The 18,879-nt window shown below is 37.3% G+C and overlaps 1 protein-coding gene across 1 annotated transcript in view; it reads left to right on the top strand.

Moving 5' to 3' along the window:
• LOC136363925 (receptor activity-modifying protein 3-like) overlaps positions 1-18,534 on the top strand; it is a 39,479-nt gene extending 20,945 nt beyond the window's left edge. Inside the window, exon 4 of the mRNA XM_066323373.1 lies at positions 17,806-18,534. Coding sequence (XP_066179470.1) covers positions 17,806-18,058 — 253 coding nt within the window. The 3' untranslated portion in view covers positions 18,059-18,534. The remainder of the gene's footprint in view (positions 1-17,805) is intronic.
• Positions 18,535-18,879: the final 345 nt, after the last annotated feature.

Genomic DNA, 18,879 nt, shown 5'->3' with positions numbered 1-18,879 from the left:
ATTTCCTCAGTAATTTACATATTTTGGTGCACGAATTTTTTAAGGCTTGAAGGTGACTGAAGTCTCTGAGTTAGAGTTAAGAACCACGTTGATTTTATCCTTTCCAGTTGTGCTACTGTTTGGTGTTGTTTTCATTCCCTGTACAAGAAGATTTTTCTGAAGAAGTTGATCAGTCTGAGGCATTGCTCATTTTTCCTCAAAAGCAGTACCAGAAGAATTCAAGGCTCTTACAGAGGAAAACTATTTTACATTTTTACATAATACACATTTTCTAAAAAAACCTTTTTTTATTATTATTATTTTTCAAGTTCTACTTTAGAAGAGAGTAGCAGGAGGAATTTATTTTGAAATTTATCTCCTGAATCAAGGATTAATCAAGCATTAGAAGTCTGATTACAAACTTATCATAAGGGTTCATTGCACTGAAGAGGCAGCAAATGTGCATCTCCCATTAAGATTTTTACTCTTTTGAGAATAGACATTATTATTTGATGTCATGCATTCTGTGAGAAGCAAATAGAATCACAGGATGGCCTGGGTTAGAAGTGCTTGTTAAGATCCTCTAGTTCCAACCCCTGTGCCATGGGCAGGGACACATACTGGCTAATTTATTCAAGCTCATTGGAGGAGCCCTGAGAGATGGGACAGACACACTTATCTCTTTGGAGTAAACTGACAATTTAATGAAAAACTGGTATATCTAGCTATGAGCACTTAAAATTCAGATCTTTAAACCTGGTAGTACTAGTTTGTGCAGATTTTATATCTGGGCTACAGCAGTAACAATTAATCAGCCCGGATCACGTAGTGGATTAAAACAGCTTTGTATAAAAAAAGCTGTTTCTTCATGCAGTAATTTCTACAAGGTGCTTTTCACTTAGAAATAAATCTTTGTAACTTATATTGAAATGTAACAGTTAATGGAAATCTGATAATTTTCTAAATTTCTTGTTTCATGGAGGAGTTTTAGCTTTTCAGTGTAAATGGCTGTCCTTTGGTTATGGGATTGTAAATAACAATTATCTGTAGTGCTTCACTGTTTGGCCAAACATTTGTGAGAGAACTTACACGGACTCCAATTTGCTGTAGCCTAATTAAGCTGTGAGATTTTCTGACATCTCTGACATTCTTAATAAAGTTGTGTTCTTTAAAAAGCTGCGCTTTCACTGATTTGGACAGATGAGGCTTCTGTGTGTGGCAGCTAGTACTGCAGAACAATATGAGAGTTTTAGCCTCCACAGCTGATATTGATCTTCCTGGAAATACTAGATGATCACATATAAACAGTAAATTCTTTGGTAAAGTTTTACAGAAGCACTATTAGATGAATGTTTCCCTATTAACTTTTTGCATATTCTTGTGAGAATTCATGGCTAGTTAAGATACAAGTGCTCTGGGTCAAATTGTCCAAAGGTATTTGAAAGACTAGTATGATGAGGGATCAAAGTGGGATTTTAAAATATTTTAAGTCCTTTAGACATGGTGGATTTCAGTGGTTCTAGTTGGATATTAGAGTATGAAGGGCAGCCACAAAGCTTACAAGAAAGGTAAAAACTTCAGAACACATCCAGAGGTGTTCATTGACAGAAGAGAAGGAGTTTGTCTAGATGTAGTTTTGCTGAGGCCTTTAGATTATTAAGAGAGAGTTCTGAAGATGAAAATACAATGAGGTGGTTTAAAAGACTCAAAGTTATGGTATGTGGCAAGCAAATAAGCAGACACTAAAGTGTGGGTGAAAGCTATATGGGGCATTAACAAAAGCAAATATACTTTTCATTTGCCAGAAGACTGGAAATTGCAGGAAGGTTTTTATTTTTCATGTGTAATATTTCTGTTATGTAGTAAGATAACATGTACTTATAGTAGCATGTATGTTAATAGTGCAGCATTACATATAATAACTTTGTGTTATATTTCTGTAATATCTTCTTAAGATTTAGCAACTACAGCTGGATATGGAAAATCAACTACTGTCCACAAACCGAATTCATTGTTGAAAATCAGACTTTTTTTTTGTGTACTATGATAAATCCTGGTGTGGGACTACAGTTGAGAGGCCAGGTATGACTAATTCCTGAAGTAAGTGGCCAGATGAAGGCGGGAGCACCCAGAGCTGTCTTACGTGAACTTGAAAAAATGTTCCTTATTGTAACTGCTTAGATTACTTTCTATTCTTAGTTCATGAAACAGTTTTTCAAATACTTCTAGCTGGATCCTGGAAACAAATTAGCTACAACAAACAGTCTCTAAGCAAATCTGCCTGTCTCCTAGGCCTAACCCTTATGGAAATGTGGGACCAAATTGTACTAAGGATGAGTTTCTGTGGCTTGTTAAGCTTTTGGCCTCCTCCCAAGCACCAGTCTTCTCTCTTCTGCATCACAATTTTCCAAGTATTTCTGAGTGTAGTTACCAGCATTTCAGTAATTTTGAGGCCAGGGAGATGGCTGTGGCCATGTCTGCAGTGTTGCATAATACAGGCCACACAATCTGCCAGTGGTCACTATTCTAAACCCTGCAAGAGGAGTTGAGTATATTATGAAAAGACATCAAATCTTCATTTAAAAGATTAGTATTGATCCTTTCCATCTATAAATAGATTGCATAGTCTGTTACAGGTGAGACACATTCTCTTATTTCAAGCCAATACTACTGTTGCAGCACTCATCTCACAAGCATCTAAGGCTGCACACCTGCTACTTTGGGAGCTCCCAGTCAGTCATTCTGTGTTTACCAGCCAAGCAGCCAAGGAATAGCTGTGGGTTTAGAGTCCAAGGGTTTTCACCAATTTGTGTGGCAGGTTTGTGTTTTGGAAGAGATTTCTGGCAAAGCAATGCATATAACACATATCAGTTCTGGATTTTCTATTAGAGAAAAAGGACTGATTTTAACAAACTTATTCCTCAAATCCCTAAATTTCTTTTTATCTATTTTCACAGCTCTAGGAGTCCTTAATTTGGTGTGAGGCAGTGGCTGTGTGACATTGCTTTACAGCACCCAGAAGATGTTAAAATCTTATTTTTCTGATGTTTTAAATTTAGTTCATAGGAGAGGGCAAACTTTTCTTTAACTGTACGTCTGAAGCAGATTCATTGCAGGTATATGTGTACATGATGGAATTCCCTGCTTTGCTGTGTGCGTGGTCCAAGGTCTGTGCCCACTGTAAATAACTCTTCTTTTTTCTGCATAGCCTTAGTGTAGTTTTCCCGCAACACTTTACATGAAATGTTAATTCTATAAACAGTTTCAGTCCCATTGAAGATGTTTGGGAGTCCACCCAGGTTCTGTACATATGCTGAGGATTTGAAAAAAAAAATAAGAAAAAAATCTGTATGACTAAATTTGATGTAATTTGGAAAAGTAATCCTGTTGCTCAATTTTAAAGGCATTGCCAGTTTTGCCTGTTATAATTTGGCCCAACTAAGCTAACTGTAAAAGTGCCTAGTTTTCAAAGAAACTTAGTAAAATATTACATGAAAGAAAGCCGGATTACATTAAGATCAATGGGAAGGCAAACTCTGGAAGAAACATGTGCAGCCCAAAATGAAATTATATGCCCACACTTCCTAAAGCTTGGAGCTAAGAACCTCTGCTGGCTGTGTGTGTATATAAGAACCCTCCAAAGTGAGTAATTTTCTTGGTTGGTTAGCTAAGTTTTTTCGTCTTCCCCACTGACTGCTGCAGGAAGCCTGATCTAGACACTGATCAGTGATTGCATCCAGCTGCTAATGACAAAACATCTACAGAAGAGGAATGTACGTGAAAACCATAGAATCACTGAGTGATTTGGGTTGGAAGGGAACTTAAAGATCATTTGGTTCCAAGCTGTGGACCAGGACATCCTCTGCTAGACCAGGTTGCTCAAAGCCTCATCCAACCTGTTCCTGAATACTTCCACAGCTTTTCTGGGCAACCTGTTTTAGACAGTAAAGAATTTGTTTCTAATATCTAATCCAAACCTAGCCTATTTCAGTTTAAAGCCATTCCTTCTTGTTCTGTCACTAATGTCCCTCTCAGCTCTCTTTAGTGCCCTTTAGGTACTGGAAGGTGCTGTAAGGCTTCATTCACAAACCCTCTTCTGCTCTTAGGCTTAACAACTCTAAATATTTCAACCTGTCTTCAGAGGAGAAGTGCTCCTTTAATTTTCCTTTTTAAAATGAGGTTGTTTCCTCTTTTCCAATGGGAACTTCACTGACTGCTGTGACTTCTCAAATGTGATGGATAGAGACTTAACCACTTCATCTGCCAGTTCTTTCAGGACCTGCAAATGCCTCTCATCAGGTCCTGTGCACCTTCAGGTTCCTTACATATTTTTGAACCTAGTCTTCTCCTACTATGGCTAGCCTCTTCATTCTCCAAATTCCTGCTTTGTCTTCTGCAAGTTGAGGGGTATCACTGGAGCATTTGCCAGTGAAGACCAAGGCAAAAAGTCATTGAGTATCTCAGCTTTCTCTTTTCCTGGGTAAAAACCTCTTCTGTTTCCTTCCAGATAGGGTTGCCATATTCCCTAGTATCAAATCTCAGACAAACCACTGGGTTTGTTTTGCAGCTGAGGTAAGCCACTGATTGGTGTGAGCTAATATGTTCCCATGGTAATGAACCTTTGCTTCATTCTTTTAAATATTATCAGAAAAGTCTTGATTCTGGATTTTGCGTGTGATTTTCTCATGCAAAAGGCAACCTGAGGCTGCTGGAAACTGGATTTTTGAGTGACCAGCACATGAAATTTTAGATCTGGAACAGTACTGATCAAAGGGAGTCCCATCCTTTCTCATTTGTGTCATGTAGGAGGGAGGTGTCTGTACTTGTGTTGGGATCCATATCCTTGTAGACAGACTAGTAAATTGGTTATGGTTTACCTTGGGCAAAGTTGTGATAAAAATGCTGCAAATCACATGTGCTTGCACAACAAAAGGCCACCATATTGCCTGGTCTCTGGGTAATTTTCTGCAGTGTTGTTGCCTAAAGTTCTGTATGTGTCTGAAGAGTAATACCTATTTTTCCCCTGAAGATCCAACTGAGAAGGGTGATCAAAATCCCACGTTTAGCCAGCTGTAAGTCCTCCCAGTTTTGTTAGTTCAGATTTTACAGAAGAAAATACTCTTTGTTGGTTTAGTGTCCTCTGTGAAGGAAGGTTGAGTAAACCTGCACTTTGTGTTGCCTCATGACAGTGTAGCTGATTTACGGCCTAGTGTTTGGTGGGGTATAGAAAAAGGACTGGTGTGGTAGATACCAGCATTTGGTCTTCTTTGGTAGGATTGTCTCCCTTTGAGCTTCTCATACAGATACAGTTGCTGCTTTTTTTTTAAGCTCTCGGTGAAAGCTGAGAAGATGATGCTGATATTTAATATTTTTTACCTGTGTATTTCTTTCACCTCTTTACGTATCAAAACTTACAGTAGTTTTGTACTAAAAAAGCCATCTAAAAACTCCTAGAGGTCATGGCAACAATGGCAAAACCAGGCTGGTAATTGTTACTCCAAGAACATACTATTTTCCTTCTGTGACTCATGCCTTTCTTTTCAAAAGCAGCCTATAAATCAGTTAGGTGTGAAGAAGTAAAACAATGGAAAAGAACATCATATTTGAGTGCTTGTGTTGCCATCATGCTGGTAGCTGACAATAGCAATTTTTCATTGCAGAAATAATAATGCTTGCCTGTTATTTAAAACATTAGGAATGAAAGAAAACTAAAGTTTATAAAATCTCATGGAGTAGCCAGGTAAAGGGTACAGTGTAGTGCTGAGAATGTGTAAAATTGTGCTCTTTTGGGATCAGCCATCCTAGTTGCTATGAAGTTAATGCAAGGCAGAGTTAGTCCCATAATGGGGCTGTAGTAGAATATCTTCTGTAGGAACTGTATTTCAGATCATAGTTTCATATGAAATGTATTGGCTTTATTTTTTATTGTGTAGATAAGACTATGTCCTGATGAATATAAATAAAGTGGTTAGTTTAAATTCAGACACCAGGGTTTGACATGAGGCAGGAATACTTCATTTTCTTATAACTGCTTTCCTTCTGATGGATGCAGTAATATGGTTCTTTAGTGAAGTTATAATTATCACCTTTACTATAAAGGAGAGGCACAGACATTTTATATAATACATGGCTGTGAAAATAAAGTCTATATTTGATAATTCCAAGTGAGGTATTGGAAGTGCTTTGGATATTCATTTCTAATATTTTTTTCTTCTTTAGTGCAGAATTAAAGCAATACATTTCTAAAATTGTGTTTGCTGTGGCCATCTTACATGATGCAGAAGGGTGGTGAAAAACATTAATGAATGTTGAATTTTAGTTAATTACTCTGAGTTTTGAATTATAATGCTAAATTAAGAACACTAGCATTTTTAATTCTGTGATGACCTGCAGACCACTTGCTTATAAATGCCAAGCCATCAGTTTGTTCTGCAACATATTACACATATGTGCTACAAAGTAGCAAACCCTTACCAGTTTTTTTTTTTTTTCCTGATGAGGTTTCTTGGTTTCCATTAGACACTAAAAAATCTTGCTTTTTGCAAGCAAAACGTGCTTTGAAGAGCTCCCTTGAAACTGGGTAAATGGGTTTATTGTAGAGGATAGGAAAGGTTTCCAATATTTTGGGAGGCTGCTGAATTATATACGCTAACTACCAAGAACTCAGATTTGATTTAACTAAAACTATGTATTTGTTATTTAGACTACCATACATGTTGTAATCACAGTCTACAAGGAGCCACCATTCAGTGATACCAGTGCATAGGAGAGGGGAAAACAACTGGAATTTGCTATTTGTCATGGATAGCTGTTTGTTAACTCAAGGAGACATGGTCTTCCATTGGAAAAAACAGATCATGACCATACATGACAGAATAATGTGCTTTTCCAGCCTATATCCATATTTTCAAGGTTTTTAAGAGCTCAAATCTTTCTGTTCTTCCATTTATCAATGATTTTGCAAATCTTTGTGAAAGTTCTGTTAGTACGAAAAAAGAGAAGGATCTTCTGAGTCTGCTGCTAAGTAGGAAGAGAATTACCTTTTTATTGTCAAGAGCAAAAACTTTCCAATTTTTAATGTTGGGGTTCCGTTTTTTAAATTCTTTTTCCAGCAAGTTTTAGCACCTGTTACATTTATTTTTCCTGAGGTTTTTGTTTTTGTTTTTTCAAAAAGGGAGTGAAATATGGCATTTGTCAAGAAGTCACTGATACAAATGCCAATATTTTCTTAAAGTTTTGGAAGAATTTTCCACATTGGTGAAGTTGATGTCACCTGAAGACTGCAGTAACAATATTTTAGCAAGGGTGCTGTAAGTCAGATTGATGTGTACTTCAGTCGACGCCTTGGACTAATGGTGACAGCTTACAAGGTGGCATCAATATGTCAGTGCTCATATTTCCAGGTGAACTAACAAATACTTAAAGATATAATGATGTAATAATTCTAAGTCACTTGGAAAAAAATAATGTAAGCAATTTAGAAGTGATGTTAGGGAACAGTCTGCTGTTAAATCTCAGGACTGTCAGCTGATATGCATTTCAACACCTTTCATTACCTTTTTGAATTTTATTGTGGTAAGATCAATAATTGAAAACAATCTTCATGGAGCTTATTATAAAAGGCTGTATTTTAAAAAAACCCATTGCGTAAGATTTCTGTGTGAAGTTGCTTGGTGATAAAATAATATAGTATAACTTGATGGACTTGTATGAATTATGCAATGCATATATAATGGACGGTATATTTTTAGAGGCAGTGAAAATGAAAATATAAACGTATTATGAAAAGGAAAAGTTAATGCAAACTTTTCTGGTACTTCTGGTTTGCAAAACAGTTTCTACATTCTTGTTTTCTAAATGGATCAACCACAAATGTGCAGTAATGGAGATTAACTCAGCAGAGACAAAAAAATAGATTTTCTTGCTCTGGGCTACATATGGTATTATTCATGTGGTTAACTGTTGACAATACAATAGTATGAATTAATACTAATATGTTTTGTATTCAAGGTCTTGTTTCAATTACAGAAGTTTATTATGTAATAATACTTTTTTTAAAAAAAGTATTTTACATAGTTGATTGCCAAGGCTCTGTCATTTCTATTTATCTTTACAGAATAGTATACAATTCAGTGTTGGAAAGTAGTTCCAAGACAAGAAATGTAATCTTCTGTACTCTTAAGCAGATGAGTCAACTTCTTCAGCCTGTTGTGTAATCTGCAAAAGGTAAACATATGTTACTGGCTGCGTTGACAAACTTGGAGGCAATGTATGAAGTGCCTGTAGTGCTTATAAAAAATAATAGAGATAAGGCAGCTTTGTAAAATTATAAATTTTCTCTAAGATAAGTGCTGAGTATAGAAGGAGTGGAAATCAAAGGTTACAAGGCATAGTGCATTGATGAACAATTATGAGCACAATTCTTTGCAGCTTTCAAGAAATGGATGTTTTGCCTTTCTCTCAGATATAAAAATATCTTTCTTACATTTCACTGACTGCTAAAATGTATCATTTCATATTAAGGTATTGTTATAAAATAAACATAGAAATGTTAAAATGAGCTTTCTGACATCTAGAATGGGGTTCTCTGTCTGCCTATGGGACTAGGAGATATCAGGGAGGCACTGAGTCAGATTTTTACCTGCAAGTAGGTAGCTTAAGAAGCAGAATGATCTTAAGATGGTTCTATAATATGTATCATTTACCATGTTGCACTGTAATCTATCATGGATTTTTGCTTCATGTTACTGGGGAGTATATATATCTAATATATAACTAGGCTGAATTGTTATATGCAGTGGTAAGGTATTAGTATTACTACTTACAAAAAACAGGTGCAAAAATGTAAGGTTCTTTCTGCTGTTAGCTATTTCTGTGCAGGGAAACAGACTGGTTTTTAACCATCACTGTGAAAATAAGTAATTGTGTTCATCAGCCAAAGAGGAGCTTGATAAGGGCTCAGAAAATACCCTGCTACTCACAATGCTTAAATATTATCAGACCATGTAACAGCTTTCTTATGTCAAGGGTTTGTAACATTTCAGGAGTGATGTGCCATGTCACATTGTTCTTCCTCAAACTGTTTAGCTGGGCCCAAGAAGAAGATGAATGAACTTAGCAGATCCAGGAGCTGAGAAACAGCTACCTTTCCCAGGTCACAATCTCAGGATTCTGGGTCCCTCTTCTTCTGGTCTGCAGACAGTCTGCCTGGACATTGTCCAAAATCTCCTGATGTAATTTTTTTGGCACCTGCTTAGGAGGTTGTTGGCTTACTCATGAGCAGCTCCAGGGAGTGTTGCAACTCTCAAATCTTTCACACACAGTTCTGGATAAGAAGTAAAGTCCTTTGTGTCTGTTTGTGTGTGTAAGATGTTGGAACAGTCCTGGGAAGACATGAAGCACAAAAAGAATTTACATAAGGAGAGGAAATGTGTCTTTTCCACCACAAGTAAGAGGGGAAGACGTAAGAAAGGAAAAAAATCACATTCAACGGTGAGCATGCTGTGCTGTTAAAGTCAGACTAAAACATAATCATGTACTTGAATAATAGATAAGCAGAACTTTTCTATATTAGGCTTCTTCCGTAGGGGTCTTTATGCTTCATTTTAAATCAATTTCTGATGTTGTTACCATTCCTCTGATTTTGTGGTTAATTTTTCATCAGTTTTGGTCTTGTTTGTGAACTGTCTGTGCCTAGATTGCAATTTCACATAATTCATTTATTATGCAAGACTGCAAGAAGGATTTATTCTTTAACTAGTCCAGTAGCTGCCATAATCTTGAAGCTTAAGATCTGTAATTAGTCAATTGATTTTTGACTCCCATTATTTCTTCTCTGCTTGGAGCAGAATACAACAGCCACTCTCCTCCCAAAGAAAGTGGCTTTTTTAATTACAGGAATTTTTTGGAGTTTATGTAAAACCCATTTTCCATAAATAATCAGGAAAAGCGTACATTCTTTACATGCTCGTAAAAATTATGTGAGGAGGGGTCATGAAAATGATGATGAAAAGTTCGACTTAGTTGGAGGGTTTTTTAAATTTTTTCTCAGTCTGTAGAGATGCTACAGTGGGTGTTTCTCAAAGTGTAAGCCTGATTGACTGATGATTTCTATTTCACAGCTGTATATTACCAGATATTTCTCTCCCCTCTTTCCACTTGAAGAAATAGTGCTGTGGTATTATAAAAGGCTTGTGCTACTTTGGTCTAAATGGCATCTAATAACATCTTCCACTCAGCAGGTGACACTTTAATACTCTTTAATATCCTCATAGAAATGGAATATGAAGCAGTTGTTTGTAGATGTAAGCTGGAATGAAGAAGCAGGGCCCTTCTGATATTTCTTTCCCTGTAAGTTTTTGTCTGTTGGTCAGAAAAATGATTGCTTGGCTTCATGGTTGCTTGTTTTGAGTGGCTGTCTGGAGGCCCAGCTGTGGAGCACCAGTCTGATACGGAGCCACATTTTCTCTGTTCACCTGTCAGTTTGGTTCATTTAAGATGGAAAGAAAAGCCTTGAGCTCCTGAAATGTGGCATGAGCTCAGAGCAGTTAGCAACTTCCCTCCTGACTCTGGCTCCTCCCTAGGTGTTGGATGATTGGATTGAAGCTGGCTGAGCTTTTAATTTTGGAAGCAGTGGTGGAATGATAGTTTTATCAAGGAGTTGGAACATTCTGAAAAGAGTGGAGACAAATGAGCTCTTATTTGTAGCAAACTTTATGAGGGGAATGAACAAGGTGAGTGATGTATTTGGGAGAAAGCAGAGCCACCTCAGCAGGTGACTGTGTCAGTGGCTGGCCCAAATGCCTGCGTGCACCAAGAGCATTTACACTTGCTCTGACTGGAGTGAGGATTGTGCATATCCATAGTGACTCAGGTGGAAATGCTTCTGGGAAGGAGTTGAGCTGAGATAGATACAAGGATAGTGTACTGCTTTGCATGTTTCTCCATCACTACAGTGGCAGATTTAAGTGTAATGCTCTACTAGCTTCCTTTTTTTCGTGGGGGTTTTTTTGCTAGGCAAACCAGCACGGTGGGACTAAGCTGTACAAAGTACTAGTTGTCCTGGGCACCCTTCCTTGGCAGGGGAATTTTAAAGGAAGCTGTCTTGTGCATCATGCCCTACAATTATTCCAGTGTTTCCACTGACTGTCTCTAAACATGCAGAACTTTGATCTGAAACTGAACATGGCCATAAATAGTAGGAATGTGCTTTCAAATTACGTTATTGGCTTTTCGGGGCTCTCATCTCTGTCATGCTTGGTGTTTGAAGGAGAATATGCATCAGAAAATGCTAATATTTTCTTAATGACACTGAGGGGAGATGCAAAGCTGATGGGAAAGAAAAAAAATCCAAATCTTAACCAGGAATTGCCTTTGCCCTGTTATTGTCACATAATCTGAATTGAATAGAGAAATAACTGACTATAATAGAGAAAAAGCAGATGAGGTAGCATGCATCTGCTCTTTTCTGCACTGAGGAGTGTTTATTTGAGATTGAAAGTTGGTCTTATAATTTGGATCTGAATTTTGGAATGCTTCCTGCTTCACATGTTATAATACAAGGTTTAAAAATTCAAATATTGATGTGCACAAAAGACATGTGATGTGTTTCAATGCTTGCCCTCAGCAACACACTGTCTCCTTTGGTGAGAAGCCTAAGAAAATTAAGGGCCTTCACTAGCTGACCAACTTGACAAAAACTTCAAAACTTGATCCATGAGAAGAGAATTTAAAATTTTGCATTTCCCTGAAAGAATTACAAGCCTGATGTGTTTGACTGAATCATACCTATGTATGTAATGATTCCATTGATGCCATTAAGGACATCTTCCCCACATCATCAATGATGGCTACTTATGAGATCCTGTGCTTATAAGAAGTTGGATATGTAGGCTTAAGTGTTTGTGGGAGTAGGATTTGCCTTGCTCTTTTGATTTTTGTCTAGTTCAAGGGAGTTACTGGATTAACTTCTGAAGACATGATGTAGTGATGGCTTTAAAGACTACTTCACCTTTTAGTGGGTGTTCTCCAAAAATGGGCCAAGTGTAGAACTGAGTAATCATTAAAATCTAGGTCAGGAGTAGTGGAAGGTAAAGCCTACTTGCCAGTCAAAGTTTCTGGCTTGGTAAAATTCTGGTGCTACTAAATATATGATTTTAATGATGTAATAGCTGATGTCAGGCTATGTTTACCTTCCTGTTCTATATTTGCATAATGTAGTGGCTTCTGTTGCTCTTTAAATATGGGTTTTAGGTGTATAAAGTAACTGTTTACATGTACAGTTGTTCTTCATATTTACATTTTCTCTGTGTATCTTTAGGGAATTAAAAACAACGTACTTGTGCATTTTGGGGTTTTTAGTTAGGTTTATTCAATCATTTTCCATTTTCCAGACAGCTGTTGATGTGAAATTAAGGGTGGAGATCTGTAATTACTTCAAAGAATACCAGAATCTGTTTATTATTTTTGACCCAAGTGAGTAAATCTGTCACAATGTCCATTATTTAGTGGCATTAGAGCAAACTATACTTTATAATTTTGTCATTAAACCCCCTGGTTTAATGACAGGAGGAGGGGAGGAGTTTCCCCCCTCCCCCATTCATTTCTTTCCTTACGTTTTTGTAGCACATTATTTTCTTGAGTCTGAATTCTGTATTGGAGTTGCACAACAGTAGATCTGATCTGATTAGGGAGGTAAAAATGTGACTGTGAGACTACTCATCTTTGCAGAAGATACCTGATTAAAAGAATGGTGAGACAGAGAAGAAATCTGTTTGAAAGGATGTTGACTGAGAAAATCTCAGAAATATTCCACCATATTTATTGGCTCCTAACTCACTATAAAATTAAAGCTATCCTTTTAACATGGTGGTGAAACCACAGGAAATTATCATCTTAAGGTTTGGATCCTTATTTGAAGCCATTACCAGGCTGTTACACTGTGACATTCTGTACAGTCTGGCTGCATCTCACATAAGAATAGGCTTTTTATTTTTGTGAGGTTTTTTTGCTACTTCCTGCCTCCACTTCATCTGGAAATGCTCTAAGAAAACCTTTCTTATAATATGATATTTTTACATTTCAGCATTTTGTATTGCCGTCTGGGTGGCAGTTACAGGGATGGTAATTCAATTTAATATTGGACTTTGTATAAAGAAATTTTTGGTCAAACAATCTGGGGAAGAACAAATAGTTTTAAAGTATCTTTATTAAAATACACCACTTGACTCCTGGAACAGTGCTTCTAGGTTGCTGTCTGGGATTCTAAAGTAGCAGGAGTGAGTGTCCCTGGTGTATCTTATTACCTAGTTTGCATCAAGACTCAATTATGCTAGAGATTTTCATTGTATTTTGAGTACTTTGTGAACTCTAAAAAAATTACTCACAATGTATTATGTGTATCTTGTACTGCCCTTCTATAATTGTATCAGTAGTCATGAAACTGATTTATTTAAAATGAGGTAGTGAAAGTGTGGTGGTTTTGTTTTTAATCCCTGGCGCTTGTCATTAAGCAACTGCAAAACATTCCTGACCACTTATGTGCTGAGTGTCTCTGTGGTGGGCTATCCATGACTGCTGGAGAGGTGGAAAGATTCTCCTATTGGAACTGACAGTGGGTCTACTGGCTGCAGCTAGAAAATGCTCTCAAATATTTGTCTTAAGTAGTATATATATGGTATTTGGCTTTTTGAGAATTGTTTTGAATTATTCCAAAAAACAATTTTGAACTGGAAAATTTTCTAAATTCTTAATTAAACAATCCATTTGTTTTCTTAGTCTCATTAAGATGTGGAGGAGAGGGTTGTGGGGTTTGTGTTTTTGTAAACCAATCATCTCTGCAAGTTTTTGTGTGCAGGGATATTGAGGAAGAAAGAGCAAGAATGTACCACATTCTTCCCTGGTGATGTGGGAAACTATGGATGAGATTCAAGCCCCACTTAGACTGAGTAGTGCCTTGAGTGAGAGGCAGCTGTGTGCTCTGAGACAGATGAGATGTTATAAACCCAGCTGTCTATTTTAACAGTTTGAGTGGACACTCCATGAAACACTGTCCCATTAAGGCAAATATGTCCACCAGCATTCCTCATAAGAACTGCCTGCTGTCCAGGTTCTTAGTCATAGGTAATAGGTAAAAATAGGTTTTCTCATGGGTAAAATACTCACAAATAAAATATTCCACAGTTTCAACAACAACAAAAAACAAACCAGTGACACGGTTGTTACTATCTAGTTTAGCGGAAAGATGAAGTGCAGGAGAAAAAGCGTGTGTGCTCTGAAAATGAAGTATTGTTCTAGAATATTGAAAATTGTCTTTCATGACAAATGTGTCACGAAAAGGAATTATTTTTTGTGTTCTCTGCAAGTATTTTCAATAATGTGCATCATTACCAAGGAGTTGGTTCCTCAATAGAAAACTATAGTTGTCCTGAGCATATCAGGGTAAAACACAGCTTTATATGGACTTTGCTGCTCAGACTATGCTTAGATTTTGGGTTTTCTCTATTGGGCTACTTAGCTGAGTTGAAACTCCTATTGATTTTTTGGCCCATTTGTCACAAAGCTTGTGACCTGGCTCCCAGTGAATATCCCTTTCCTGAATACTACCTAGGTACCTTGTAGCTAGCCTGAAAGAGATGAAAATGTGTCTCAGCACAAAGAATAAGAATGTTCCCACACCCTTTTATAATCTGAGAGGTGAAGGAGCTTGAGCTCCAATATGCTTTCCAGTTATTTGTTCTGGGATTAAGTAGAAGCTACAATTTCTTGTTCTTTCCTTTCACAAGCTGAGTAACTTTAATGCACTTCTCTTGAAGCATCTCCAGTCAGAGGCCAGAACATCTTTGTCATTACCATTTTGTTACACAGAGTGAAAAGGTTCCTGTTCCAGCCTTTACCATATGAATAAGAGAACTACATAAGGCATAAAAGTAAGCATAGGAGAATTGAACTGGAATTAAATATCTACTAACCTCCATCTCCCTCTTAAAAATGCCCTACAACTTGCAAACCAATTGATCAGCTACAAGAACATCATGCTGTAGTAATGAGGATGCAGTTGCTCCCTTCTGAGGCAGCTGTTCCACAGTGCCATGCAGAGGATCTTTTTTCTTAATATAAACTTTTGTTGCACTGCATAAACTCTAAATTACTAAACTACAAAAATGTTTAAGTGTATGGGCAGACATGCAATTCTCCAGCTGAGATTTTCCTTTATGTACCTTCTCACAACTGTGTGAACTAAGAGTTATAGTGCAGGTAGCTCTTTTTCTTTTTCCTTTTTCTTTTCTTTTTCTTTTCTTTTCTCTTTTCTTTTTCTTTTTCCTTTTTCTTTTTCTTTTTCTTTTTCTTTCTTTTTCTTTTCTTTTCTTTTTCTTTTTTTCTTTCTTTTTCCTTTTTCTTTTTCTTTTTCTTTTTCTTTTTTCTTTTCTTTTTCGTTTTTGTTTTCATTTCCGTTTCCGTTTTCGTTTTCATTTTTGTTTTTTTTTTTTTTTTTAAGAGAGAAGGTTTTAAGGAAAAATTTTAAGGAATTCCACCTACTATGATAATATTTTTGTTCTTCTTTAGCTCTTAAGGATTCACTATTTCAAATACAGTGTATGTCACAAGTTATTTTTATCTGGTCTTTTGCAACACTTAACCAACATTTTCTAGCTGTGTTGTATTCCAATCCAAAATCAGTGAGAAATATTTTTGTTCACACCATCTAACATTAAAAAAATCTACAGAATTCTTGGTATAACATGGAATTTTCTATAAGGATTTTAAACACATAGGAAAATAATCATCTCATCAAATAGAATTATGTAATGACTTAATAAAAATAGTTATATTGATATATTAATTAATCAAAAATAATTATATAATCTTTGAGCTTAGAGTACTTTTGTGCAGAAATCACCTGGATTTGTTGTCGATTTTCTTGTGAGTTGGCTGTAACATTAGCCATTGAGGCACAAGGGTGCCCATGAGAGTGTAGCCCAGAGCAGGCTGGAGCAGAGTCCAGCATTCTGGAGTCTTGCCCAGTGTCTGTGCCAGGTGGGGCACTGACCTGTCTGGGCAGCTGGATGCTCCTCCATCTCTGCATTGTAGCCTGCTGAACCTTGTAGCCTTGCCTTCAGACTTGTTGCTCTTCAGATCCTCTGGGACTCTATCTCTCACATTCAACTAGACATCTTCAGCTCCTAATTTAGTCCAAGGACATAAAGACTGGATGTCATTGGGTCACACAGAAGAATGATTCTCTTAAAATAGCAAACAGCTGGGGTTATTTGTTTGTTTGTTTGTTTTGTTTTTGTTTTTTGTGGTTTTTTGGGGTTTTTTTTTGCTTATTTCCTGTGTTTTCTTGTGGTTGCTGATGTCACAAAAGCTTCCTTTCTGGTTGCTTTGCTTAAAATATACATGCGTTGTGCATATATGCATCTTCATGCTGGAGTTTGGTGTTAGATTGTCCAGTGTGTGTGTGCTTATGAATGAGACAGTATTGGCTCAAACTCCTTGAGAAGGAGAACTGCAAGTAACTTGCAGAAGGGCCTTTTTGTGAGGCTTTTTCTTTCTCTGTGAGCACAGATGTGAGAATTCAGATGCTTAGCAGGCTGTATTTCCAACCTGTAAGCATGGGCAGGCAGACATTTCCCCTGACAGACAGACAGTAGACAGTAGACTTCAGTCTTGGCTCAAACACTGAATGTCTCTTCTCCTTTAACAGCAAAGGTTTGAGTGAACATTAGTCCCCTGTAGAAGTTAATGTCAGAATGAGTACCATATTTATATGGACTGTAAGGGAGACTCGGGTTCTTCAGATGATATAATAGGATGCTATCTCTGGAGGTATCATGGGGATTTTAGCTCTCTCTATTTTTAATTCCTCTTTGAAGTGAGTTTAATGAGTCACACAGGACTAAAATAAATGCAACTGACAATAATTCAGCTTCCTTATTTCTTGCCCTGTTCATGCACTGACCAGACACACTTCATCTTCCTAATTTCCAGTCGCCTTCCCCATATCCATTCACTTCCTGAATTTCTTCAGCCTAACACCAAAAAGCCCATATGATTACTCAATTAGGCTTATTGTCTTCTTTTTTTTTCATGATGGGTAACCAATTCTCATAAATATAAGTATTCCTGGACAGGGAAATTTTAGCACATGCACCATTGAAATCACATGTTAAGGATTACAGGGAATTCCCAGCCTTTCATAAGCAAACGTGATTAGAAATTACTTATTTGTTTATTCCCTGCGGGCATTTGCTGGAGTTGGAAAGAAGAGGAATTTTGTCAAAAGCTAACTTTCTGTGTGTTTATTTTCCTGTTATTTTCTTATTGCATGAGACTGCAACAGAATCAAAGTTTTACACAGTACTGCACATTGTGGTTCAGTCCTAGTGTCACGTCATAATTTTCACCACAACATCATGTCCAGTTGCAGTTGAGGCATGAAATATCCATATTTTGTTCAAAATGTCCTGTTCTTGGCCCATTTGTGTGCATGTTTTTAAAAGAATCTGTAGTTGTCTCTAGTGAGGGAGTTCTGTTTGTACTTCAGTGGCATTAGGAGGTCGTGGCTGTAGTCAGCGTTTGACTATTGTCCATTGGGATCTCAGAGCTTCACGTGAAGTCTCTCAGTTGCATTAGTACATGTGAATCAGATCTCCTGCCTCACTGTGTAGCAAGTAGCCACAGCTTCCGTTAGAGGTCTCTTCAGTGGAGTCCCTACATGACAGACACTCTCAGAGATTTCGTATGGTGCCCTCTGTAGCTTTCTCTAAGTGTAATATGCATATACATTCTATTTCAATTCTCTCATTTTCTTCTACTCACAGGTATTTATGACAACTTTACCCAGTGCACAGAACGTGAGGCCAACAATGCAAGTTGTTTTTGGCCAACCCCCCTTGCAGAAGGCTTATCACTGGAATTCATAAACCAATTCTTTTCAAACTGTACATCAGAGAAGGTTCACTGGGAAGATCCACCAGATGAAATTCTTGTAACACTGATCTTGATCCCAGTCATGTTGACCTGTTGCATGATAACGCTGGTAGTATGGTGCAGCAAGAGAAGTGATATCCTGGTATAAGTTCTTCTTCTGGGCTTTCTTTTTCTTCATTTCTTCTTCCCTAAACACTAAGAAAGGAGGATGAAGAGAGGAACATGACATAAAGATTTCAGATCTGCTGTAATGGAACCAGTGAGATACTGAGATGCTCCTGTGAATGAAAAGCTGCCTGCTACTACTGCTGCAAGTCACTGCTTCTGTCTTGACCATGAGTGTTGCTGGTGGAAAACTCTACTTCCAGTGAGCCTCATCAGCATGGAATTGACAGGCAGCTCCCAGAAACAGGAGAGTTCCCAGGCACATGGACCCCTTGTCTGCAAAAGGTGTAAAGTTACTTTACTGTGGATAAAGGTGGCTGGTAAAGTTTTGCAACGCTGAATGTGTGTAATACTGACTGTGGAGGAAGTGATATCTCTTGAGGTTTTGTGCAGTACACTCAAGGTTTTCATCTGTGAACCTTGTGACTTGGAGAGATCACTGGTAAAGGAAATCTGATTATGGATGTTAACCAGGTGGCACGCTTTTCCCAGAAGCTAGTCAAATTCATTGTTATCAAAACTGGAAGTATTGTTCTGGCAAAGAAACAATTTATGTGTCCAATGACTATCTGCATAGGGAAATTATCATGCCACATTATAAAATAGTTTATAAAATTCCTTTAAGCATGGCTACATAGAATTTTATGTCTTACTAACAAACTCTGGGAGGATTGTACAGATCTTACGTTACAGAGCTGGAAAATTTGAGAGGAAGTTGGCTGATTATAAATATACTAAGAAGTAATAAAGAAACTTTCATATGCCAGACTCTTTATTTTTCCTCTTTTATAATTATTATTCTTG

Source organism: Sylvia atricapilla, chromosome 1 (genome assembly GCF_009819655.1).
Source record: "Sylvia atricapilla isolate bSylAtr1 chromosome 1, bSylAtr1.pri, whole genome shotgun sequence".
Taxonomy (NCBI): Eukaryota; Metazoa; Chordata; class Aves; order Passeriformes; family Sylviidae; genus Sylvia; species Sylvia atricapilla.
The sequence above is the reverse complement of the archived record's forward strand: the minus strand, read 5'-3'. Positions and strand labels throughout refer to the sequence as shown.